The sequence below is a fragment of the Ambystoma mexicanum genome, chromosome 14 (genome assembly GCF_040938575.1).
Source record: "Ambystoma mexicanum isolate Mex_15411 chromosome 14, UKY_AmexF1_1, whole genome shotgun sequence".
NCBI classification, from domain to species: Eukaryota; Metazoa; Chordata; class Amphibia; order Caudata; family Ambystomatidae; genus Ambystoma; species Ambystoma mexicanum.
Window position 1 is genome coordinate 286,495,504 of NC_090940.1, and position 26,714 is coordinate 286,522,217.

Here is a 26,714-nt window from a genome sequence, read left to right on the forward strand (position 1 = left end):
GGGTTTCAGCCCCTGATTCTTCCCTGCCTTTTCCTGTCCATGCTATACTCCCTTGCCAGGGTATCACATTCCAACTACTTGTGCCAGGTATACTCTCCTGCCAGGGCTTTTTATCCTCGTATATGGTTGAGAGTCCCAGACTTGCGGCTTGCCTGGTTTACTATCCTGCCAGGACTTTTCAGCTCACCCTTCGCCTTCTTCTGTAGCCAACACATTGGGTTTTTCAGATAATGGGTCACCGTCCCTTTCTCAACAGTCTGTTATTGTGTCAAACACTTCAGCTCCCTTATCTGGGTTTTCTCCTGCTGTCAACGATATGCAGCATTCACCCTGAAGCACCCCAGTATCCCATTCGCCTTCCCTGGGCTTATCGGTCTTCACTGGAAGCTACAGCATCCCTCGAGTGTTACTGTTTCCTTTTCTCTCGGCTTCAGACCAAGAATGCGTCTTATCGGTTCCTTGGTCCTTGCTTTGCACTGCTGCAGTGAATCTTCCTCTTTGTGACTTGCTGCACGCTGATTTCATCAGTGTCTCTGCTTCGGGGTGTCAGCGCCTCTCTTCCCATGTCCCATACAGTGCTGGGAACAGTCAGCCTCCTGTTCTGTTCACTTGTACCATATTTGATTGTCCCGGCACTGATTAGCCTTTTCCAACGACTAGAGTGCGTGGTGGGCTTACCGCCTCTAGCTGTCCTCATTACTCCATCTCTCTTCCTCGTCTCAGTCCTAAAAGGGAGGGAGATATATGGAAGGCTGATGATTGGAAAAACATGAGGATTCCTTGTCCATGTCACAATAAGCTTTACAAGAATGGGCAAAAGAGGAATGTGCATCAGTCAGGTATTCATGTAAAAGATTGTTCTGATCATGGGCTTTTAGTTTACCTCTCTGGAGTTTGTTCTCCCCTTCATGGTCCTCCCGCAGAAAACCGCCCTCAGGGTCAGAGTCTGGTAGCTTCTGCCTTTCCCTGGCCACGTAAGGGAAGCTTCCCTCCAGGGGATCAGTGAGGCATTGCTGGATTCATCAGTGTTCATAAAGCCTCCACAACCCAATAGTGGAGGAAATATGCTGGAAAAAGTCAGAGGGAAAGATGGGGAACATGGTTTAGGAGTGAACTGTGTACTGGATATTACATGTCCGGTCAAACGTGGAAGCTACCTCTACATGTCTTGTATATCTGCCTTTTAGCCACATTTAAATATATATTCTTTTATATTGGTGATCTACCATTCACCACACAGATATAAAGCCATTCAAAACAAGACATTATATATGTTACATAGAAACAGTTGAAGTCATACACAATCGTGCATACATGGATTATAGATCCAAGTGCTAATAATAAAAACAGCATACAAATTGTAAAAATTCCTCAGTGCATTTATATACTATGACAATTCATTTTCCTAAAATTAATCTTTTCTATTAATCTTTTCTAGTTTACACTAGAAATAGTAAACTGCCACATTCAAGATGGAAGTTTCTCCAGCAAATATCATAGCCCAAAATTGGTCAGTTTGTATATTTTTCATGCTATGTATCGGCTTACTGTAACCTTTTTTATACTCTTCTTCCAAAACGGTACAATAGGTAAAAAGATGACAAGTAGTTTCCACCTCAGATTTGCATAGTCTACAAATTCTCTTATGACATGGGACTTTTTACCAGTCCCTCAATCTATCATTAGTAGGCAACTGATCAAAATGTAATTGCATTAAAACCTCTGTATCTTAGAATGTCTTTTATTAATGACATATTTTAAAGGATAATTTATGGGAACACCTTGTAAAACTTATTTAAAAGTGGATTTCTCAGAAAACCTACTAATGTTATTACTTCAGTCCCATATTACAGCTGTGGTGAATCTGATGTCATCATTCCTTTCTCTGAGATAGCCTCTCCCCATCTGGCCAGGGGACTGCATCTGCTACCTGATCCCGTCCCCGGGGGTGGCTATTCGATAAAGGACCACATAGGGGAGGTGACCCTGGGGGGGGGGGATGACAAGACATCATCAGTTGAGACATGGTATCCCCCTTTCCCTTTAATGGATATTACCTCCATTCTTCATGTCCTAATGGCATACCACCACCTCCCCTTGAATACCTTGACAAGTCTACTGACAGTACTGCTCAATATCAGAAAACAAAGTGACGAGGAAGAGGCAAGGAGCAATGTTGTTTACTCCCAATGGGTACCAACACCAGCAGTCTAGTAGCTGGATGAATTCGATTGGCCCGACACAGTTTAAAAACATGCCGGGAAGAGAAGTATTGAGTTTGTTGCCTTCTTACCCAGCTGGGGCGAGGAGAGCCGAGAACCGGGCGTATGGCGGCTGGTGGCAGCACAGGGGACAGAGCGGCAAGGCGGAGTGAAAAGGCAGCCCGGTGAGCTACGTGCCCAGTGAAGCTCTGTGGGTGCTGCAGCAATGTCAAAGGAAGCAAGCAGTCCTTCCTAACAGCTGAGGGAGCTGGGACGCCGACTGAGGATCGGACGCCTGTCGGAGGTGCCTGCAGAGAAGCAGCTGATTCGTAGTCGGGGACACAGAGAGAGAGTGCAAGAAAGCAACCAGTGAGCCCAGGGAAAGGGTCGGGACGCCAAAGCACTGTCTGGCATTGCATTGAAAGCCCTAGACAGTGGGACTGGGTCCGGCACCCACAGTACGAACTTGGGGAAGACCAAGAAGGGAAGCCAACGGGGCATTGTATGCTAACGAAAGTCCTTGCAGGAGTATACCAGGCAAAGCCAAGTGCGTGAAATGAATTGCAGTGAATGTGGTAAGGAACCTGGTAAGAGTGTATACCAGGTGGTGCGAGTCTGGGGCCTGCACCTAAAAAGAACGATATGAAAGAACCTGGCAGGAGAGTATACAAGGTGTTTTGTCTGTCAGAGAATCCCAAGGAGGATTCAGGCCCTTAGGATTTTTGGATTACGTTGAATGTGAAAAGGACCTGGGGAAGGGAGCCATTTCCCCTGGAGTAAATTGCAACACCAAGAGGAGGGGAGTTATCCTCTTCGGGTACAAAAATTGGTTATTCTTTTGAGCGTTTGTTTTGGTGGGGAGAAACCTGGGGATGCGAGTCATTCGCTGGAACTGTGAACATTATCCATTTGGAACTTTTGTTGGATTTATACCTTTTTGTTGAACTTTAACACTTGCGCACTTTTCAAGCCAGAGACATTACCCTTAGCGCCTTAGTTACTTTTAGAGTGTGAAGGCTAGAATTTCGGACACAGGACATTTTTGCTTAGGACATCTTGACACAGGACAGGGCCTTAGTTTTTGGTTGAGGTAGGGCAATACCTCCTATATTAGGGACTGTAAAGGCATTTTCCAACCCCTTTATTATTTAATTAAAGTTTATGCCAAAGACCCAGAGTCCTCTTTGTCCGTATCTTATTCCTGGCTCCTCACACAGCTTTACTTTTCAATTTTCTGCAGACCAAAGCAAGATTGATTGGGTAACTCAGTGTAAAATCTATTTTGTATCCCTTCTTTTATCCAAACATTGAAAATATCTTTTCCAATAAGTGTTAAAAACCTTTTTAAAATTCAAAAGCAACAAGGGTGGCACCTTCTCTTCCTGCAAAACTTTTAGATATATTATGCCACAGGCCATTTTCCATTTGGTAAGTAACAATGTCAGGCCCGATTCGAGGCAGATTGCCTCATGTGGAATAGACCTCTAGTTAAGTATTTTAGAAACATGAGACAACAGAAACTCCCTTTCCATTCTCCTTACCAAACGATAAGTTACTAACTTACTTGAAGGGCTGAGTGTTTAGTTCAGTGGCGATACTTCACACCAGTCGTTTGATTGAGAACCTGCTGGCAGTGATCAACAGCGTGTTGTGCCCCAGTTGCTAACAGGCAATGAAAGGAGCGCTGATGCGAGTCTGAAATCCCTGTGGGCACAGACAGATGACTTAATCTCCAAGAGGGGGCAGCTGGAAGTGGATTCCCTGCGCAAGAGTGAGCAGAACGTTTGTAGCGAGCAGCACACTCGTACCAAAGTCTCCTTAAAAGAAATCAACCAGAGTATTTCACTCTGAATGATACAGGGGAAGTGGCTAGGGATATGTTGTGGGATGCGGGTATGGCAACGTGGTGGGGTGTCTTAATAAGAGAAGGGGTGCCTAAAAAAAAAATGTAAAAAAAAAAAAAAAGAGAGGACTTTTCTAGCCAGAGAATAGACTGCACGTGGAAATTGGGGCCCTGGAGGGGCGGCTATAAGCATCAGAGGAGAGCGCGGGGGAATGGATAAAGGAGGCGAGGGGTAAGAGGGAGGAACTCGGGCTGTTAGAGGACGGTAAGATATTTCAGAAGTTGCAATTCATGAAGCAGAAATACAATGAGAAAGGTTGTAAGCTGATGCCCTCCTAGCAGCGCGATTACGAGGGCAGTGGGCTGACAGATGGATATCAGGAGTGAATGGGAAAGGTGGTACTTTAGAGGGGTCAACAGATGGTATATTGGTGAGCTATGCAGACTTTTATGAAGGATTATACAAGAGTGGGGACAAACCAGACGGGGGGAGTTTGTGTTTATTTGAGCAGAATGCTGACTCCGAAGGTGATGACGTAAGAGGCCTCTGACTTGGACGCTCCTATTACGGGGATGAGGTTTTGTTAACCATTGATACACTCCAGAGTGGGAGGTGCCGGGCGACGATGGGTACCACCGCTGGCTTCTATAAGTCATATGCGGGCATCCTGGTCCCGTATTTGCGTAAATTGTTTTAACTGCATCTTGGAGGCCGGAAGGGCGCCAAAGTTGTTTGTGAGGGCTCTTATCGCAGAGTTGCGGTTCATATTGTCCGATCTCGCTCCTCAATGTGGATGCAAAGTTAGTCACTTGGGTTTTGGTATCCAGATTGGACGCCCATATGCCACGGCTAGTCCACTTGGATCAGGTAGGGTTCATTAGAGGTCGGCAGGGAGCTGTCACAATGTGCAAATCACTGCACCTCGTCGAGTGTGCCCAAGGTAGAGGGGGGGGAAACCGGACACTCTTGTCAGTCGATGCCAAAAAGGCGTTCAATAGAGTGGAATGGGATTTCCTAAGGGCAGTTCTCATCAAGTTTGGAATAGGGGCTAAATTCCTTCGGGGTGTCATGGCGCTGTATTCAGATCCAAAGGCCTGCGTGGCTGATAATGGGAGCTTTTCACAATGGTTTGGGTTGGAGCGCGGCACGAGGCAGGGTTGCCCTCTCTCACCGATTCTTTTTGCTTTTTCGTTGGAGCCATTAGCTCAGAGGTTGCAAGATAACCCCCTAGTGGAAGGTTTCCAGGTGTGGGGAGAAGAGTGCACACTGGGCTTATATGTGGATGACATTTTATGACATTTTAGGGACAGAGTTTCTTCGGTGGTGGTGGTGGTGGATTAAATGGAACAATATGGTGCAATTTCTGGCTTCAAAATCAACCAGGAGAAATCTATTCTATTCCCTCTGAATCAGATGGGAGAGGAAGATGCGCAGAGGTCGGCTTCATTGGGGATGCAGATCAAGAAAGATCAGTTGCAGTATTTAGGGATACATGTCATGAGGGATATGGGAGGGCTTTATGAAGCAAACTATCCACCGCTTTTGGCTTCTTTGTTTGAGGACTTGGAGAAATGGGGCAAATTGACAATATCCTAGATGGGGCGGCTGAATGCCATTAAGATGAACTTTCTCCCTAGAATGCTTTACCTATTCCAGATGCTCCCAATCCAAATCCTAGACTCCATGTTTCAGGAGGTTAAGGGACACCTCTTGAAGTTTCTATGGCAGGGGGAAAAAGCCAGGGTGGCATGAGGTTATGGTGCTTCCGAAGGAAAGAGGAGGGATGGATTCCTGGACATGTATTTATACTATAAGGTGGCGCAATTGAGGGTACGGGTCCCACATCTGCGGGAACAGAGGAAATGTCAATGGGTGGCCCTGGATAACTTCCATCTTAGGCCGGTGCCGGTGGGGGAGTCGATATGGGTGCCGAGAGACCGGATCCCGAGAAGGATTAGGGAGCACCCCATTCTGGGGGTCATTTGGAACATCTGGAAGAGGGGTCCGTGGATGAGTGGTGTGACAACGTGGCCCTCACCCCTAGGCCAATTGTGTGCTCCAGGGCTGCGGGACTAGATACCGAATCTGTACAGATTTCAGACATGGTTTGAGGCAGGTCTGACGAAGGTGGGACAATTATGGAGGGAGGGCCAATTTATCTTGTTGGTGGACCTGGAGGAGGCACTGGGAATCGGAAAACTGTTGGTGTTTTCATACTTGCAACTGAAGGGTGTAATCACGGCTGTGCCCTGGGAAGAACTGATACAGAGAGACCTCACCACTTTGGAGAAGTTCCTGGATTCGCACAATGAAATGAAAGGTTTGGTTTAATCTCTTTTTATAGGGCACTGGTGGAGGCAGGGAAGGGTAACACCGAGAGGCTCAGGAATAAATGGCAGAGGGACTTGGGCTTGGAAGTAGATGACTCACTGTGGCGCACAATGTGTCTAGTGGTGCACAGAGTCTCAATTGCATGTCAGTACAAGCTCCACGTGATTAAGTTGCTACACATGTGGCATTATGACCCAGTACAATTTTCTAAGATATTTCCGGGGACGAGTCCTCTTTGTTGGCATGAATGTGGGGAGCGGGCTGATTATTGCCATATGTGGTGGGGTTGCGAGCGGGTTCTGATTTATTGGGATGAAGTCCTAGGGTGGATTAAGGACCTGGATGGGGTCCTCAAGACCAAGACACCAATTCGGATCCTATTTGGTTTGGAGGGGGGTGAAGGGGAATATACAGGCCTGCCGCACTTACTGCATTTTCTGTTACTGGCGGGAAGAGCGTGCCTGGCAATGCAGTGGAAGAGGGTGTTACACCCGGGGAAACAGGTATGGATGAACACAGGGAAAAATGTATACATGATGGAGAGAATCACGGCAGCCATACACAACCGAGGTGTGAATATTGAGGTAGAATGGGAGGAATTCCGGTTCCTGTATAGGCCAGTGGAGGCAGGGGGGAGGAGGGTTAACAACGCTAGAAAGGGATGGGAATAGAGATGAAAGATGTCATCAAGCGATTGCAACTCTGAATATGTAACAGGTGGTTGGATCAAGGGTCCATGGGAGCAATTATTCAACATGTGGACATACAGGGCGGACTTGGGATATTGATGGTATTATTTGGGTCATGTGGAAGTGTGAGCATTAGTTCGAGGGTGAGGGCAGGTAGGTGGGGGTTTTTGTAACTGCAGACCATTGATAAGTGGATTTTTGTTGGACTGTTTTATATCCGGCAGTGTCGTATTTTGCAAGGTTTGTATGTTATCAAAAATGCTAATAAAGTTCAAAGAAAAAAAGGAAATCAAATAAAGCACAAAGAATAAAAGAAAAAGTAAACACTACAAGAAAGTGTATACCTACTGGCCAGAAGACCACACTTAATTTGTTCCACTTAAAAGGCTATGTGCACAATCCTCTAACTGTAGTGTCTCTTAAAATAATGTCCAATTGATATTCCCAGAATGAGCCCTCCCCTCAATCACATGCAGCTAATACTGTAAGCGATCCAATCCCTCACAATGAGCGGCATAACAGGTCAAGAAGCAAACAGAACCTACTCCGGCTTTACATCGTGACAGATGGCATTCCATGACACCAAGTTTTCTTGCTTCCATGACTTGGTCCGGAGCAATCTTCTCAGCAACCTAGTCTGGTTTTTCTGACCACAGAGTACTTGATTGAAGGGGGCATACTGGCCTCTACTGGTTATTCGGCTGCTCATCCATCCTTAGATTTTTCAGAAGGGATTTCACTCCTTTGACAACCTCATTCACATAAAGAGCTCCTTGTTGAAAATGTTATTACAGATGTTGATGAATGACCATTGATTCAAGATTTATTATTTCCTCTTCAGGACTGCATAGATCTTTGCTAGTTTCAATGTCGTATTCAACGTTCCCAGGTGATGCATTTATCCATTATGTGTTTAGATATCTGTAAAAACAAAATAATGGTTACATCGTGCATTGTTGAATGTGTCCAGTTTTTCAGTAATTAAACCTCTTTACCTCTTTTTAAGGGACAAAAAGAGTACCAGAGGTGAAGCCCCACCCTCCATGTCAGGCAGCTGTGCAGTGTGTGTGAACAAAACAATGTACTTGTTTGGCGGGCATTATGCACGAGGCAGCACAAATGAGGTTAGTTTTGATTCAGTTTGATCTGGTATCCTCTTTTTAAATTTTTTTTTATAGGACTATCGCATTTGTTGAACGCATAGCATATCGATGACCTTTTCATATGTAGACTGTAGCTGGCATGCATGTCTAAATCACCAGTGTCTTTCATTTCACTATTTACATTTCAATACAGTTTAAAAATGCTTTGGATATACAGAGTGAGAGAGGTACTTTCTTTATGAGGAAGAAATACTGGGGACATGGAGCCATAAGTGGCAGATTGCTTAATTGATCATTCCTTTGTACAGAGGGTAGAGGATGTGGGGGGGGCATATAAAGTTAGAAAGGAAGATATATGTGAATGTTTCAGAACATTCTATACATCTCTTTACTTGGAAGATCGGTTCCTGACTCCTGAGGGATTAAATTATTTTTTTTGAGAAGATTACCTTGCCGAAACTGCCTGTTGACCAAGCAGTCGCTATTGATCGGCCCATCAAGAGGAGATACTGACTGCTATTGGCCAGCTCAATATAGGCAAATCGCCGGGCCTGGATGGGTTTAACGGTCAAGTTCTACAGGGAGTTGGGTCCTGAATGAACTCCATTCTTGTGTAGCCATTACAATAATTTTATTGTCAAGGGGATACTGTGCCCAACAATGCAAGGGCATGTATCGTAGTGATCCCAAAACCGTGTAGGGACCACAAGAAATGTGAGAACTATAGGCCAATATCACTGTTTAATGCGGATCTCAAAATATTTACTAGAATTATAACTAATCGGTTTGACAAGTATATTGGATGACTGATAGGTCAATCCCAAATTGGGTTTATGCAGGGAAGGTATGGTTATGATCACATCAGGACAATTATGGACATAATGGGACTCCCTAAAGAGGAGGTGAAGAACAAACTACTACTTTTTATGGATGCAGAGAAGGCTTTCGATTGGCTTAATTGGGCTTTCCTGGACCGCACACTTAGAATGATGGGGTTTGGGGAACCTTTTCTGAGAATTATTAAAACATTGCATTCTTCAGTTAGTGCTAATATGCGGGTTAATGGTGTGCTCTCTTACTCTTTTCCTATGACTAGGGGGTAGTAGGCAGGGCTGCCCATTGTCGCCTTATCTTTTCAACCTGGCGTTAGAGCCCCTGATAGCCTATATAAGACGAGAACAAAGTCTATGGGGACTTAGAATTGGGGATTGTGAGATCAAAATACTGTGTTATGCAGATGACATGACCGTAATTCTGACTAACCTAAGGGAAGGGGGAGCTAAGCTGAAATGCAGATTTGAAGAAGTAGGGATCTTGTCTGGTCACAAGATCAACTGGGAGAAAACTGTGGTTTTTCCCTTAGACACCACACACCCAAGGGGTGATCCAACTTTATTGAACTGTCAATGGAATGTAGAAACGATGAAGTACCTATGAGTCCACCTTGTTCGTGACTTAAAGATGATGGAATGTAACGTTACGAAGATTATCGAGGTAATTTGGATAGATATATTAAAATGGTGCCGACTGGTACTGGGGCTTTGGGCAAGGATCAACACCATTAAAATGGTACTTCTGCCCAAGGTTCTTTACATTATTCAATATAGCTTTATTTATTTTATTTATTTTAGTTATTTGTTACACGCCCAGACCCTCGGGTATCACGGCGTGGTTACATGAAGGCTTAATCATTATTCATACATTATTTCACAATACAAATGTTATTCATACATTGTTACAGAATACAGAAATTATTAACCGATGATTACATAGTACATGACAGATGATCGTGGGAACAACAATATACAATTTTACAGATTCCACTGGAGTGGTTACATGAGCAGGGATCCTTATGCTAATATTGGTTAAATAACCAGGTTTTTTAAGAAGCTGCGACCCCCTGCTCTGTTCTTTTTGTAGCACGGGGGTGCCAGTAGGAAGTTATTATTGGAACTTAGTCATCTGGTGGATTCTTTTAACTGGAGGGTGTTATTCAGGTATTTTGGGCACTTTTTGTAGAGGCATGTGTACGCGAGTGTTTTGAAGATAATTCTAGCTTTGATGGGAAGCCAGTGAACATCCTTCCTTGTCTTAGTAATGTGGTCTGATTTATTATTTTTTTTTTTTATTCGTAGTGCTGCCCTTAAGACTTTGTTTTGCAAGAGTTGCAATTTCGTGATGTTAGTATTGGACGTGCCTAACAGTAGCACATTGCAATAGTCCAATTTTGACAAGACTAGGGCCCTAGCCAGCATTAGGCAGTTGGAAGGGGTCAGGAATTGACGGCTGAGAGCAATACGTTTAGAAGTATAAGCCGTGGAAGAGGCGAGTGTGTTAATATGCTTGGTCATAGCGAGACTGGCATCAAGGTAGACGCCTAATGTTTTCACTTGCTTCAACACTGGAATAAAGGTACCATCGATTTTGATAGAGGAATAGTCTGGGTGGAGAGCCGCAATTTTGGCTGGGGATCCTACAATGAGAACTTCAGTCTTTACTCATTAAGACAGAGACTATTTAGTGCCATCCAGTTCTGTATGATAACATTTATTTTGTTGATGGTAACAGTGTCCTGGTCATAGTTGCCTGTAAGGGGTATGAGGATCTGGGTGTCATCCGCAAAATTAGTATAAATGACACCCATATCGTCTAGTGTTGAAAAGAGGAGTTTAGTATAAGCACTGTAGAGTGTAGGGGAGAGGCATGATCCTTGGGGCACTCCGATGGGGACGGAGATAGGGTTGGCTGATTCTTTTCCTATGAATACTCGAATTGCGATCAGATAAGAAGAACTTCACCCATGCAGTGGCATCGCAGGAGAAATTGAAATCCCTAGCAAGTGATGGTCTACGAGATCAAATGCTGCGGAAAGATCTAACAACAGGAGGATGCATAGTTTCCCTGAATCTCTAATCGGATCCATCTGGATTTTGAGGTCCAAGAGTGCTGTTTCTGTGCTGTGGTTGGGCCAAAAGCCTGATTGTCTGATACCGAGGAGCTGATGCAGTTCCAGGTGTGCTTGGATTTGATTATAGGCTAATTAGTCAATGATTTTGAGTAAGAATGGGACCGTGGTTATGGGATGATCATTAGTCGGGATAGTAGGGTCAAGAGTAGGTTTTTCAGAAGTGGGGTAACCCAGGCTTCTTTGAGGCCTACTGGTACTATGTTGGAGTTGAAGGATGAGTTGACAAATTTAGTGATAATGGGAGACAACGTAGAGGCACATGCTGTGACTAAGTTAGCTGGGACCGTATCTCCTTTGCAGTTAAAGGCTTTTAACTTGGAGATAGTGTTGATCACTAGTTCTTGGGTGACAGGGGTGAAATGGAATAAAGATTTGGGGTTATCGGTAGTGGTAGGGAGGGGGTTAGGGGTGAGGAGATTTTTGTCTGCTAATAGCAATCTTTTGGTAGTTATTTTGTTCTGTAGCAAGGCAATTCTGGCGGCAAGTGCATCTTGTATGGTAGTACACCATTCTTTACTAGAGTTAGTAGATGTGACTGTTGGTACGGGGTTTTCTAGTTCTCTAAGGATAGAGGAGAGTTCTTTGGTGGCTGACGTTGCATTGCTGATACGGGTGTTGTAGGAATTCGCTTTGTGCGAGATGATGGCTGTTTTGTACATTTTGCTGGCATCCTTGAAGGCATTAGCTGAATCGGGGGAAGGGTGTTTACTATGCGCATGCTCAAGAGAGCGTTTAGTCCTTCTTAGGGCGACTAGTTCTTCATTAAACCAGAAGTTCGTTTTTTTGTTGGCACGTCGCGTTTTAGTTGTGATGGGAGCTACTTCATTGATAGTGATGGAGAGGCATTTGTGGTAGTATCAGCAATGTCAGAGGGATTGTTGCTGACAATTGAATGAGTTACTAGTGTTTTAATCAGGGTCGGGTCAAAGTTCTCTGCGGTGAGCTTACAGGGATTTCTGCTTTCAAAGGTATCCATTATTATGGTTTTAGGAGGGCAGGGGTCATCACTCATAACAGTGAATTCTACACAGTAATGGTCTGTCCAGCTAAGTGGGGTGATTGGGCCTATGGTGAGTTTGGTATTAAGAGTGAGAACCCAGTCGAGGGTTCTACCCTTGCTGTGAACCCAGTCGAGGTTTCTACCCTTGCTGTGTGTGAGTGCATCAACAAGTTGTTTGAAGTTCATATCTTTGAGTGCTAGGTGTAGGGCTGCTGCTTTCAAATCTTGGTAGTCATTGAATCCTAAGTTCAGGTCCCCAAGGATAATACATTTAGTGTTGGGTTTTATGATGGGCGCGAGTAGTAGCGGGATGTCCATTTCTGGGTGGCTATTAGTGCTGGGGGTTCTATAGATTACCACAATATTGATTGTGGTATTTTCATTCATGGCAAGTTTGGCGAGCAGTAATTCGTACCCTGCAATTATTTAGATGGAACTTGCTCTAATTTGGAGGGTATTCTTGGAGATAATGGCAACACCACCTCCTGTGGTGATAGTTCTGTTAGTTCTGTTAGTTCTGAGAATGGAGTAATCTGGTGGGATGGCCAGTGCTTACAGCAGTCCTGAGGATTGATGTAGCCAGAATTCTGTAATTACTAATAGGTCCAGATTTAATTCAATGATCAGATCATGTATTTCGATAACGTGGGCTCCTAAGGATCGGGCATTGATGAGGGCGCTTTTGAGACTGATGGCGGTTTGGGATCCTTTGTGGGGATAAGCTTGGTCATCTGAGATGAGGGAGCCTGAGGGAGTTATTTTGGTGTTTGCTGCAATAGGTGGGACAAACTTTTCATTTTTCCAGTGGTTTAGGGATTTGGGTGGTTTGGGAGGCAAAGGATTGAGTATAGTATTATGGTGGAGTGTTTTGGTGCGTGCTGTTAGACAAAGCGTTCTGACAGTCCCTTTGATATCCCGCTAAAGTTCACTAAGAAGATCATTGGTTGCATTGACAACATTTTTCAAGTGTTTCTTTGGGGAGAGGGTAATAGACCTAAAATTTCAAAGTATATCCTAATGCGAGCCGTGCAAGAGGGGGGCTTGGGTACCCCAATTTAGAAAATTACTGTAGATGGTTTGTTCTGAAGAAGTCTGCACTTTACTTTGATGAAAGAGACAATGACATACCTTTTTGGAAATTCATAGAGAGGGAAAAATTCTCGCCATATGCTTTACAAGATCTGTATACGATGGGAAAGATACCCAATTTAACTGCAAGATTGCCAACTACAGAACCTACTAGAGAGGCCCTGAGAACTTTCATGACCGTCAGGACGGAAAACCTTTTGATCCGCTATGATGCGTCACTATGGCACAATGCAGGGCTGCAGATTGATAATAAGACTTTATGCTGCTGAAGCTGGGTTAAGAAAAATATCCTTAGACTACAGGACATATGGAAGGACGATCAAATGGCTCCCTTTGAACAGCTCAGGGAAACTTTTGGTTTGGGGGAAGAGAACGCAGGCATTACGTGGTCTTAAGGTGCCTCCTAACTGAAAGACTAGTAATGTTGGGTAGCCCTATGAGAGAGAGACCTACGGTTCGACATACATGAAACTGATACCAGCGGATAGTTCACATGTGATAGCATGGGAGAAACGGCATCAGGCCTGGGTGGAGGAGTTAGGCATGGACATTCCTGTAAAGGAGTGGGACAAATTATTGAGCATAGCTACACAATCGAAGATGGATTTGGGCCTGCGATATGCGAGGCAAAGAATTCTATGTCGACTATACTGGACCCCTGTACGGATGTCCAAATTAAACATATCCAATAATGATATTTGCTGGGGTTGTGGTCATTGTCGGGGTACCTTACCACACAAGTTATGGGCGTGTCCAAGGGTGGTTGTCTTTTGGAATGATGTTTTGAACAGATTGGATCTTGTGTTGGGGAATATGCTGCCGAGAACACACTACTCCACAATTTTACTGTCAAACAATGAGAGAGGTGTAACATGCACTGAATGGATCAATAGAGCGCTTGTGATGGCAGCAAAACAAATCTTAAAGGTGTAGAAGTCAAGGAAAAAGCCGGATGTGGAGGGATGGCTATTAGACTTGCACACTTTGTCCGATTATGAAAAAGTCATGCATAAAAAACACAAGCGAGATGAGCATTACTCTAAGATTTGGGCTTGTTGAATGAGCTGTATGGCTATTATTGGTTTGCCAAGCATGCAGATGGATGTGACACGATATGAGTAAGGTTACGAGGATATTTTATTATATTTTGTATGTTGATGTTTGTTAATGATGTGTCGTTCAATGTTATGTGTTTTGGATTGTCGTCGTAAATGGAGGTTTCGTACAGTATATAAGGATAAGGCTTGCAGCCGTCATTGCTGTTATCATTAAGTGATTAGATACTGTATATATTGTATATTTTAAGTGCATGCCCTGACATTATGAATATGTTTGTGCTCTCTTATTTGATTTGTATTCTAAATGATAAATAAAGAGTTAAAAAAAAAACGAATCTTCCAACATATTTTTGCAGTTCTACATGTTGGACTTGAGTAATGACTGCATGTTGAAGTGGCATAGAATAGAGTGCAAAGGAGTTCCTCCGTCGGAGAAGGATAAGCTTGGTGTGTGGGCCTACGAAAATAGGTACGTTTATGCGAAAACAAGGATTGCATTTTCTTTTTTATCTGTGTTGATTTTTTTAACATTTCAACGATGCATGCAACTGCATCTCTAGCACTACTGGTTTCCCCAAAATAAATGGTTTGATTACAATCCGTTTTATTGTGCTCATTAAAGTTATGCATATATGCATCAGATTTCTGGATGGATTTACAATTTTCCACCAAGCTTGGTTCGGTGTCGCTTAACAATAGAAGAGAAACTGAACTTCTATCACTATATACAAACCTACTGTAATGAAGTACGTAAAGGCATCATGAGTCAGACACAGACAAACAGGTTCAAGCTTTCTTAACAAAACCTTAATTCAACTGAAAAGGCAGGGTGGATGAATGCCTAACTTGCCCTATGCCAAGGTGGGATTTCCCTACCTAAGGAAAAATAAGGATAGTCTAAATCAGGAAGTCTAAAGTAAAACATTGCGTTTAGCAAGAGTGGTTGCTGAGTGGGCTGTCTTGCTGTCTCCCACGCTGTTCCTGTGACCTGTGCAAAGATCGATTTTGGATTGGACTATGTTTGCTTCTGTGGAACCAGAACTTTGGTACAAATTGTTTCTAAAAGGGTCTACTAAGGAACTGATTGATTCATCCAGCGAATAGTGGCTTATTTTCCCTATTTTCTCTGTTTTTCCATAGTACATTGTGTAACCAGTCCATGTCATTGACGATCATTGGGTCATTTCTCGACTTCCTGCCTGCCCCTTTCCCAGCATCCTCTTCAAAACCATCAACGCTGCGCGTTTAGCAAGAGTGGTTGCTGAGTGGGCTGTCTTGCTGTCTCGCGTGCAAGCGTGCTGCGGCTGCTTTCTCGCTTTGCCTATCTAGCTGATCAACTTAATATGTCAACTACGGTCAGTAAAAAATTTAAATTAACATCAGGCATGCCTGCAATTAATCCTGGCCAATTATTTAACTTAGAGATGGCAGCGAACAAAAGCAATAATAGATTAAATCGCAAAAAGCATAATCTCCAGCGCTCAATGTCACTTTCATCTGACATTCGTTTGTATTATTCCCAAGACACCCTGTCCAGTCTAGAGAGTGGGTCTAATGTGTGTTTGTCAACCAGTCCTCCGACACCTCTGACCCCAATACAATCATTATGTTCGGAGACTGGGTCAGAGAGTGTGTTGGCTGACGCCAGTGTGAGTGACAGTTCTGGACCTTTGCCCATTATTAGCTCATATATAAAATCCATTGGTGTTGATAAAGTCGAAAATATGAATGAAATCCCTAGTACATTGATTGTCGCTGATGTGCATGTAACTCCCAATCTTTCAAGCGAAGTGACAGATTTGACTCTTGTGACAGCCTGTACTCTAGATGATCCTCAGGGTGGCGGAGAGTCCCGGACCCAGGCGGATGTGTGCACGCAGCCAATGTTGGAGCCCATTTGCTGCACAGTAGCAGCCCAACATTGTTTGCGTGCTGCCCATGAGGAGTTTGTTCGAGCAGGGGAAATTGACGAGGAAGCCATGGAATTTATGAACATTTCGGGAGGACTGAGCTCTCCCTTAGCAGATGTTATGTATATTTGTTCAAATACTGGGGATTTAATTCAATTACAGCCAGATAATACAATGGGGCTAGAAAACCAGGTAAGCAATTCTGGAGGAGTGGTGAAGCCTACTGACAATTGTCACCAAACCCCCCCAGACAATAATCAAATGTCTCACTCCAATTATATTGATGAATCGCCCTCTTTCATTGCTCCGACTCCTCGAAGGACAAGGTTTGAGGTACCCCATCGAGATTCTGACTTTTTCATTAATAAGAACTGCTCCAAGCGGTTTTCTTTTCCGGAAGCCCCGGCGCTTAATAATACTCTTAGCAACATGAATACTGCGTTGCTTGCATTAGCGAAACTTTATGAAGTGTTAGATGGCAAGCTCAATCATCAAACCATCCTACTAGAGCAATGCAGTAACGGTATAGCGGTGCTTTCACAAAAACCGCCTGTTGAGCAAGCGACCTTGCGGTCCAATGTTGAGACTGTTCAAGGCTATCGGTCGGATTCATGTAGTATAATGAATGCTGATTGTATACAAGTGTGTTTGCTGTCTGAAACAGAAAATAACCAAAGTCTGTGTGTGGTAGATCCCAATGGTTGTGATCGACCAGCCTTGCAAATGGTTGCTGAATCTGTTCCATCTACATCCAATAGAGATACAGTATAAAACAATCCCAGCAAAAGTATTGATAGCATAGTTACCCATGACCCTGATGATCTGATCAAGGAGAAAGAGTCCTTACCTACCACAGTATTGTCAAACAATACATTCTTTTCATCTAAACCTATTATGATGAATCTAATTAAAACATCGGCGGTAGTTACTGACCCTCTACCCACTGCCTCTAGAAAACTATTTACGAAAGGCAGAGGTGCCAGATCACAGGTTGCAGGCCGTAAGTTCATTAAAGCCATTTCTAGATGTGAACAAACTGCAAAACTTGCAAAAGTCAATTTGGTAAAATCAGGCCCCAAAGAAGCTATACAAACCTTCATGCCTTACGGCCCCCTAGACGACTTGATCACTATTTCAGCTGGTATGGGTGCCCAAGACTCGACACGGTGCATTAATTCTCCAAAAAGATTAAATAATACTGACTCCAGTGTTAATAACTCCGACGGTGGAGGATCATGTAATGTGGGCCAAGTTGACACACAGACCAGGCCACCTACGGGTGGGAGCGATGGGCTTCTGAGTCAAGCGAATTTAGCGGCACTCAGAGAGGAAATTAGAACATCCATCAAATCATACATGTCAGACATACCCGGGGCCTCCACCGTACCTTTGAACAGTGTAAGTTCTATGTTAACCAAGGGTATTAATGTGGAGAAGGTGTCTGCTTTAGTGAAACATCCAAAAACAGTAATAACTAGTGAAACCCATCTACAAAATGGTATGAATACAAAATTTGGCCCTTTTCTCCCATTGCAAGTCGACTCTTCTGGCCGAACCGAGCTTTCAGCCCTGCCCCGTCAATCAGTAAATGTATCGGGTGTTTCCTTACCCCAACAACATGGCATCTCACAAATACATGAACAGATGTCGTGGCCCGAAGCTGCCATTCAGACCCAGGACATTCGAGATATCATAAAATCTTCAATTGCAGCTTATATTGGCGAAGCCAGCCAAAATTGCCAAGGTGCTGGCGGTACGCAATTATTGCGTTATCCTGACGCGAGCCAGTTATTAAAGGGTCCGGCACATCTGGGCAATCGAGTAGCGCAAGGAAATGATATGCCATCAAGCCTTTGTTTCCAGACAAATGCTCAAGCCCACAATATGAATTGCAAGGATGGTAATGAATTACAAGTCAAGTCTAAGTCTAATTGCCTGGTGATTAGATGTCGCGAAGACCCTTATCCCAAATATGTATTAAATCGGGCTAGCATTTTGAACATATGCAGTGAAATCCTGTCCCTGTCTGACATATCATCAACAGATATAACCTTGGTGGAATTTACTAATACAAATGACCTTTCTGAAGCAAGAATCCATCTTCAATCGGCAATTGTAATGAATATATTGTGGCAATCTAAAACATTCCTATATGAATTGGGTTTTAATTTGTTTCAAGACCCTTTTATAACAAATAATGGGATGGACAAAGCTCAAATTAGAACATATCAGTCTATCAAAAATAAAGAATTGAATCAGATTGTAAACTCTGCTCCACGAATGGTGGCATCCCAGGACTTCTTTACTAGATCATAATATAATGCAGGTACAGGTAGCCTACTCTCGTGGAATACGAGAGGCTATAAGCATTTATTTGACCTTGCAAGTAGAGATTTAGCAATTTATGATCTGGTAGCCTTACAGGAAACCTGGCTTGTAGATTGCCCAATCTGGGAGTCCCATGATATAATTATAACACCGGCCATACAACATCATAGAGGTCGACCCAGTGGTGGTCTATTGTTTGCAATCAAGAAAGCTACAGGCTTTATAAATGAAAAACTAGTCTCTCCATCCTCGTATTTTCAAATTGTTAGACTCCACAGAGGTGATGAGCTCTTGGTTATTGTCAACATTTATTGGAGCAGAGGTAATATGACCGCAGAATCTTTTTTTGAGTCACTAAATTCGATTCTTGATCGGCTGACTTTTGAAGGTAACATTTGTCAAACCATCATAGTAGGGGATTTAAATCTCCATTTGTTATCACAAACTTGTACTGAACATACTGATGATGAATTAACTTGGACAAATATGATGCACAAGAGAGGATTTGTGATGCTGAATGGTGCCATCATAGGGGATATCCCTGCTGAGTATACATGGAGTAGAGGGTCACAACAGGCAATACTTGACTATGTTTTTGTCCACAAGACATTTTTAAACTGTGTACATTCTATGCAAGTGGTTGCAACCGACCATAGTGATCATAATAAGTTAACTATGCGATATTCAAGGTCATCATTTGTAAGTTCGTCTATGGTTGAGACTTATCCCTATCAAAATCTTGTAAATAACAGCGGCACGCGAGTGAGATGGAATAGAAATCGACTAGAACAAATTCAATCGGCCCTTCTTGTGTCTTCTGGGTCAACAGACTGTTATGTTACAGTAATGCATTTGTTTAAGCAGGTAAAACTGCCAGACCAGAGTGTTCGCTATAAACATTGTCATCCCTTTGACCCAATAGTACAGTCTAAGAAAGCTGAATTGCGAAGAGATATACGCAATTTAAAATTTGTCCCTATAACCTATCGTTTGCTTTGTAAAGCAAAATTAAAAGCATCCTATCGAACATGGCTAAAGGGTCAGAGAGCTGTGCGCTATCAGCAAAATGGGGAAACCATGATGTCCCAGATTATAAAGAAGTCCACAAGTGGTATATGGGCTTGCCTAAATGAGGCCACGCATAGAACACAGGATGCTGTTCAAATAAATGCCATTCCGAATGCAATCTGGAAAACTTACTGTGAAAAGCTTTATGCATCGTCCTTTTCAAACTTGATTCCAAAGACTTACTCCTCAGGCTGGTCCCATTTCTTTACCATCACCATCAATGATATACTGATATGTATTAAAAACTTGAGTCGCTCGAGGGCGATAGGCCCCGACAGTCTCCATAATAGCACACTTAAAGATCACCCACAAGAATGGGCAATGATCCTCCATCAGATCTTTAGCAAAGTCATCTCAACAGGGGTCATTCCTAAATCGTGGCAGAAGTCCATCATTTTGCCCATATTTAAGAAAGGGGAGCGTGATGATCCAGCTGCCTACCGCCCCATAGCACTCTTGGATTGTCCTGGGAAAATTTTCGCCCGACTAATCCTGAATAGATTTAACATTTGGTTGGAAGCAAATAACTATCGAGACATCTTCCAAACAGGATTTTTGCCTGGAAATGGGACGACTATAAATGTTATTACCCTTACAAGTATTATTCAAAAGGCTTCACATCAACATCAGCTACTCTATATAGCTTTTATAGATTTTAAAATGGTGTTTGACGCTGTTCCTCGTGAACTCCTTTTCAAAAAACTTATGGATAAAAAATGTCCCTGGTCAATTGTCAAGTGGATAATTGACTTACATACAGATACCTCGATACAAATCAAACTCTCTAGTGAGGGACTACTGTCTGATCCAATTAAGACTGCATGTGGATTGAAACAAGGTTGTTTGCTAGCTTCTGCTTTATTTACTTTTTTTATCTCAGATATTGGCGTAGACCTTAGTAAAACTGTGGCAGATCCACCCAAAATTAATGGGGTTAATGTTACCTACCTACTTTATGCTGATGATATGGTGTTATTCTCAAAGACTCCCAAAGGATTACGGGCACTTTTGTGTGCATTGGATACCTATACCAAAAAGAACTTTATCGCCTTTAATTTAAGTAAAACAAAGGTTATGCAGTTTGGCAAAAGTATGCAAAGGAAAGCCACCTACAGATGGCCTTTACAAAATGTCAACTTGTCTTCAGTTTCCTCTTACATCTATTTGGGGGTCTTTATAAGTAATTCACCAGATAAGAATGCGAATCATCAACATCTAAAACAGCGTCTAACGACGGCTATATCACAAGGCAGACTAATAAGGTGCAAATATTGTAAGTTTTCAATAGTACCATTATTGGTTTATTATAGACAAAAACTCATTCCGGTAATTCTTTACGGCTCAGAGGCTGTCTTGGGAAAATCATATCAATATTGGGCCATTATGGAAGGATGCTATTGGAAGCGTGTTCTCAACCTCCCATTGTCAGAACCCATTTGCATCCTGCGACACGAGCTAGGACTCCTGTCTTTATATGCCATTTATAAGTGGAGGCTATGCTCGTTGTATCGAAAATGCATATTAAGCGTTAATCATCCTGGGTTGTTAGGAATGATTGCTATTTATCTTTTAAGATCTGATGATCCATTTGCAGTGTTGTGGAGAAATCACGCAGAAAAAATCATTATCAATATCGGATTTTCAATGGCACTACTGTTAGGTAATCCCACTAAGGCATAAAAACGGATATGGGAGGATGACTGGATAAAAACAAGATCTGCATGTCTCCTATACAAAAAGTTCAAGGAAAACCCATTTGCCTTAAAACGCTATGGGGAAACAGAAAGTTACCTAATGATATTCCCACATTCCCGACAGCGGGATGATTATTTAAGATTTCGATTAAATATTTGGCCCACAAAAGAAATTCTGTGCCATCGCAGAATTATCAGAAAAGACAATGCTTTGTGTCGGTTTTGCCAATTAGCCATTGAAACAATGCAACACTTATGTGTGGAATGCCAAAGTTTGCAAACAAAAAGAACTGTGCATTTTGAACATTTATTTACTGGGCACATGACCATGTCTCAAACACGTTGCTGGTTTCTCCTATTTAATAGTCAACTGAAAGTTGTTAGATATGCAATATTGAGTTTTTTGTATAGTTTGGGACTTAAAAGCAAAGTTAGTGTGCAAAGTCGCACTTAAGGAGTTCACTAATCAAGTTTAAGATACAGAATTTATCCTATTATTTGTTTTACGATTGATCTCATTGTGTTTAAAGTGATTAGACATATAAATGTATTTAATTAGTTTGTTGTTAATGACTATGTAAATTTGTATATGGATGTAATTTTTGTTAATATCAATTTTATTTTTCATAATATGTTCCCTTTGAATTTTAAATACGTTATGTAAATTTTGTATGTTGAAAAATCAAGATTTACTTGATTAAAACAACTTTTAATAAAAAAAAAAAGTAAAACATCTGTCAGTGTTCAAAACCTATACTTGCCTTCACAACTAACTGCCTACAATGTGTAGGAATGTCGCAACAAAGAAAAGGAATAGTGTTCAAAGTAAAGTACAAGCCAGAGAGCTACAAGAAGCTCTGACGTCAGCTCCCCTTCCCCACGTTAGAGGTAATTTACCAAATGCAGGGGTTTCCTTCCCAAGTTAAAGAAAGTTCATCAAATGCCAGGGTTCCCTTCCCCAAGAGTTAAAATCTTTTGGTTCTCAAAACAAAATGAGTTCAATTCTACCAGCTTTCAACATAACACTTTTTTCCAGTATCACAACACAGGTTTATGGGTGTGTTCAATTGCTTTTCCATTCAAGGTTACCCGGTCTAGGTGCAGTTGTCGGACCACAGAGTCCACCCATTACAGCTCCCGCAACTGATACCCTTTCTTGACTGCTTTTCCCTTTAGCACCAGTCCACTGCTTCTCCTCAGCAGCAGGTTTTTGCCACAGATACATGTCACGCTCTCTTGATCAGCCAAATTGCAGGGGTTACACGTCCTTTTATTTCTTTGGCTCTTGCCAGTGCTTGTTTACACAGTTCTTTGCTCCAGTGTTGGATTTCTTATATCCTACGTTCAACTGCTTGTACTCTTGGCTTTGCTTGCACTTGCTTTCAGTTAATGCAGTTCCTTGTATTCAAAACTTTCCTTTCAGTAATGTTCACAATACCATCTTTCATCCCTTTCAATGTGCCAAGGGTTTCTAACTTGTTTTCAATTCCAGTGGTATTCAAAATGTGCATTTACTTGCTCTCACTTCGTTCGGTATTCAAAATGCACTTTAAATTCATTCAGCATCACTGCCTGCCAGTCCGGTGTTCTCCAGCTCTCCTTTCATTCACCGGTCGGTCTTACGGCTCCTCACAAGTCCTTCGGCCGCCACGAGTACCTGGTTCTCCGTGCCGTCGCTCGCATCTTCTCCCGGCGGCTTCCCTGTGGCTCACATACACCCAACAATGCTTCCATGGTGAACCAGGATACTTTGGACCACTTCCTTCGGTCCAGTTGGCCTCCTTCTCACAGCTTGCCACCGGCCTCCAGCTTCTTCTTCAGCCTCTTCCTGCTGTATAAACTCTGCACTGCTTCCCGGGTCTCCTGCGCTCCTTCTGCCATGCCGCCTCACCTGAGAGTTCTCCCTGCATGCAGCTGTCTGCGCTCCTAAAGCTGATCGTGCAACAGAGAACAACTCCATTCCTGCTGGGCTATCCCTTTTTAAAGTTCCCGCCTCCATTGCTATTACACAAGACTAGACCGCTCACCAGCAAAATGGCAGTCTCTTGTTGCTCTTGTTGTCCTCCTCCTCATCCCAGTACTTAGTTGGAGCTGATGTTCGTTTATTTTCAGAAAATGAGGATGTGTTTGTCTAGTTGTCCTCTCTTGCATTCCAGTATCCGATTGATGCCATTAAGGGGATATTATAGGTGACTCATAATAAGATGGCTGACAAAAACCTGTGAAGGTTTGTGGGATGGAGGGTGAAAGGAAAAAGGGGGGGATACCATGTCTCACCTGAGGATGCCCTCTCCCCACTCCCCAAGTATCTTCTACCCACGTGATCTTTCCTCGCATATCCACCCCAGGGTCGCGATACAAAAGCAATGGCCTTTCCCTGGACACCTGACCAGAGAATACCAGAGGAGAAGTGAGGACACCCTTGGGTTCCTGAAAAGTAACACCGCTTCTTTAGTGCGTTTATTGATCGATTTGCATCATTTCCTGAGGGAGTATTAACTTTCTCCAGCATGGGGTCTAGCATGGATTCACATGCTCATGAATATTCCCCATCAGGCTGGGAATCCTCGGTAAAAAGAAAGCAATTTTGCTTTAGACTGCAAACTACTTGTCTCCTCTATATCCAATCATTGTCCTTTGGGTCATACTGCCCCTCAGACAATGACACTTGTCCTCTTAAGCTTCACCCCTGGTGTCCATTTTCAGATTTTTACTGCACATTTTTAGTGTTGGGAGTCCTCGTGCTTCGATCCTCAACATTTGTGGCTGCTGTTTTTTTGGTTAGTTTTTATTAGGTTTCTTCCATCTCTTCTTCGTCTACCGTCACGCAGTGACAAGCGTCAGCGGGTGCCTCTTGTCATTCCATCATCCGATCTTCTCTCTGTGACTTCGACAGGCCCAGGCTTGGGCTTACATCTCTCATCAACCACATCCGATATGTCTAAGAAGAGTCTCTTCAGAGCCTGTGAATCCTGTGGCCTGAAGAACATTTTCGTTGAGGACACCAAGTGCCTTTTATTGTCTTCACCCAGACCACGATGCGGACAGATGCAAGATCTGCCACCGCTTCTGACCTAGAAGGATCAGTACCGGAGGTTGGTGGCTTGGATCAACCAAGAGAAGGCCTCTGACGTGGCCTCTGGGCGCAGTCACTCCACATCCAGGACCGGCAGGTCCCATAAGCGTGCTTCCTCCGAGAAGAAGAGGTCGAAGTCTTATGAGCATGCTCCTTACGAGGGGATCCAAAGAAAGCTAAACACCACACTCCATCTGCTCGAGCGGATGTCAGCGTCCATCACAACAGCCTGGTCCATCAAATCCCTGTTGGGCTTGATGTCTTCCTGTATCCATCTGGTCCCCTTTTGCAGGCTCCAGATGCTGCCTCTCCAGGAATTCCTAGACGCCAGATGGCAGCAGGTCACAGGCACTTGGACAGACCAGATCTCAATCAATCGGCATTTCGTGCAGGCTCTGCAATGGTGGGGGGAACAACCAAATCTCACTCAAGGAGCTCCCTTTTGGATCCCCCTGTACCAGGCCACGGATGCCGTGGACACTTCCCTGGAGGTTTGGGGAGTCCACACAGGTGTCTCATTCCAGAGGCCTCTGGCTCCCGAAGTAAAAGGACTTGCACATAAACATCATGGAGCTCCAGGTGGTCTTCTGGGCCCTCAAGTCATCCAAGCCTTAACTAAGGGGGAAGGTGGTGCAGATCTTAACAGACAACAACATCACCATGTTGTACATCCCGAAGCAGGGTGGGATGCGCTCCCCTGCTCTTTCTCTGGAAGCCCAGTAGCTGTGGCGCTCGGCCATTCTTCAGGACATGTTCCTCGTCCCCTTCACCTAGCAGGCACCAAGAACACTATTGCAGGCTTGCTCAGCAGGGAGCTGTGGTCCTGCCACGAGTTGGAACTTCAACAAGCGCAGGTGTCTCATCTCTTCAGCAGGTGGGGTCTTCCCTGGATCGTACTCTTCGCGACAGCTAACGGCTGCAAATGCTGGAAGCTTGATAGCAGATATCCTCAGCTGAGGTGTCTGGGGGATGCCTTCTCATTCCCGTGGAACGTGCTATTCCTGTATGCCTTCCCTCCGATTCCGCTCCTGTTAAGTGTCATCAACACACTCGGACGTTGCCATTGCAGGTTGATCCTCATCAGGCCAGCGTGTCCGCGGCAGATCTAGTACCTGGACCTTCTCCCTCTTGTCAGTGGCTTCGTCCATCCGGCTGCCTCCACTTCCTGACCTTCTCTCCAGAGAAAACTGAACTATTTCTTTTAAAATGTTTTTATTGGCATTTATATGAATACAGTCTCCTTACAGTGTATGTGACTCATCCCGTCACCTGTTCTTTATTGCGAATAGTGCCTCATGTCATATAACATTAACAGTGTAACATAACAACAAACTCAGCATCTACACCTATTAGGCCTGTTACATATTCAGGTGTTATATGTTTGCAAGGTCAGTAGTACTTGTTGTAGGGTGGGCAGCATTTCTTGTCTACAGGCAGGCTTTGGAACAGCAACATTAGCAAATTATATTCATCAGTGTTGGTTATTTCTGCCAGTTAGGTGCCCGCTCATGGGGGGGGCTTGTTGTCTGATGGGTGGAACATGCCCCAGATCAGCGTTCTCCAGTCATCATAGGTGCCACCCACGCTTGTCTCAGTTCTAGCACCCCATGCCCTGGTTTCGGCTTCCGCCCAGCACTCAAACTCCTCCTCCCAGCGTGTATACTGGGGGCGAAAACTGAACAATACTGCACCATAACCCAGTGTTGCTGAGCCTCACAGCTTGGCTCCTGCAGCCCTAGAGTTTGGGAACTATTCCCTGCCGCTGGAGTGCATGAAGATCCTGGCCAAGGCCAGAGCTTCCTCTATGTTAGCTTGTTACAGTCACAAATGGAAGTGCTTCACAGTATGGGGCAGAACTCAGAAGATTACGCCTCTGCGGGAAACAGCTCTGCAGCTCCTCCCGTACCTGCTTTTGCTGTTCAAGGCTGGGCTGCCTCACACCTCCATCCAAGTTATTCTGGCTGCCATATCCTGGTACACCCGGGCTCCAGGCAAGCTCTCCCTCTGGTCATACAGGCTCGTCAATGAGTTCCTCAAGGGCCTCTTCAGGACTTTTCTGCCGGTGAAGGCTCATGCTCCCCGCTTGGGAGCTCAATTTAGTTATGGCTAAGCTCATGGGGCATCCATTTGAACCAATGCATTGTGCCCATCTGACGTTTCTCTTATGGCTTTCCTGGTGGCCATCACCTCGGCCAGGCGAGTCGAGGAGATCCAAGCAGCCGTACTTGACCTTCCACGCTACAAAGGTGGTGCTGTGGACTCATTCCACCTTTTATGCCAAAGATTCCTTCAGCAGACGTCTCAGCTCTATGTAAATGTTGGACCTGTCGGACAGGGGAAGGCCCTGTCTAAGGC

The 26,714-nt window shown here is 43.9% G+C and overlaps 1 protein-coding gene across 4 annotated transcripts in view; it reads left to right on the forward strand.

The window, feature by feature from the left end:
* The window catches only part of KLHDC2 (kelch domain containing 2), a 1,007,914-nt gene that overhangs the window by 187,590 nt on the left and 793,610 nt on the right, over positions 1-26,714 (forward strand). For all 4 annotated transcript variants that reach the window (XM_069637406.1, XM_069637403.1, XM_069637404.1 and 1 more), the window contains 2 exons: positions 8,072-8,189; positions 14,640-14,752. In XM_069637406.1, the coding sequence (XP_069493507.1) occupies positions 8,072-8,189; positions 14,640-14,752 (231 nt within the window). The remainder of the gene's footprint in view (positions 1-8,071; positions 8,190-14,639; positions 14,753-26,714) is intronic.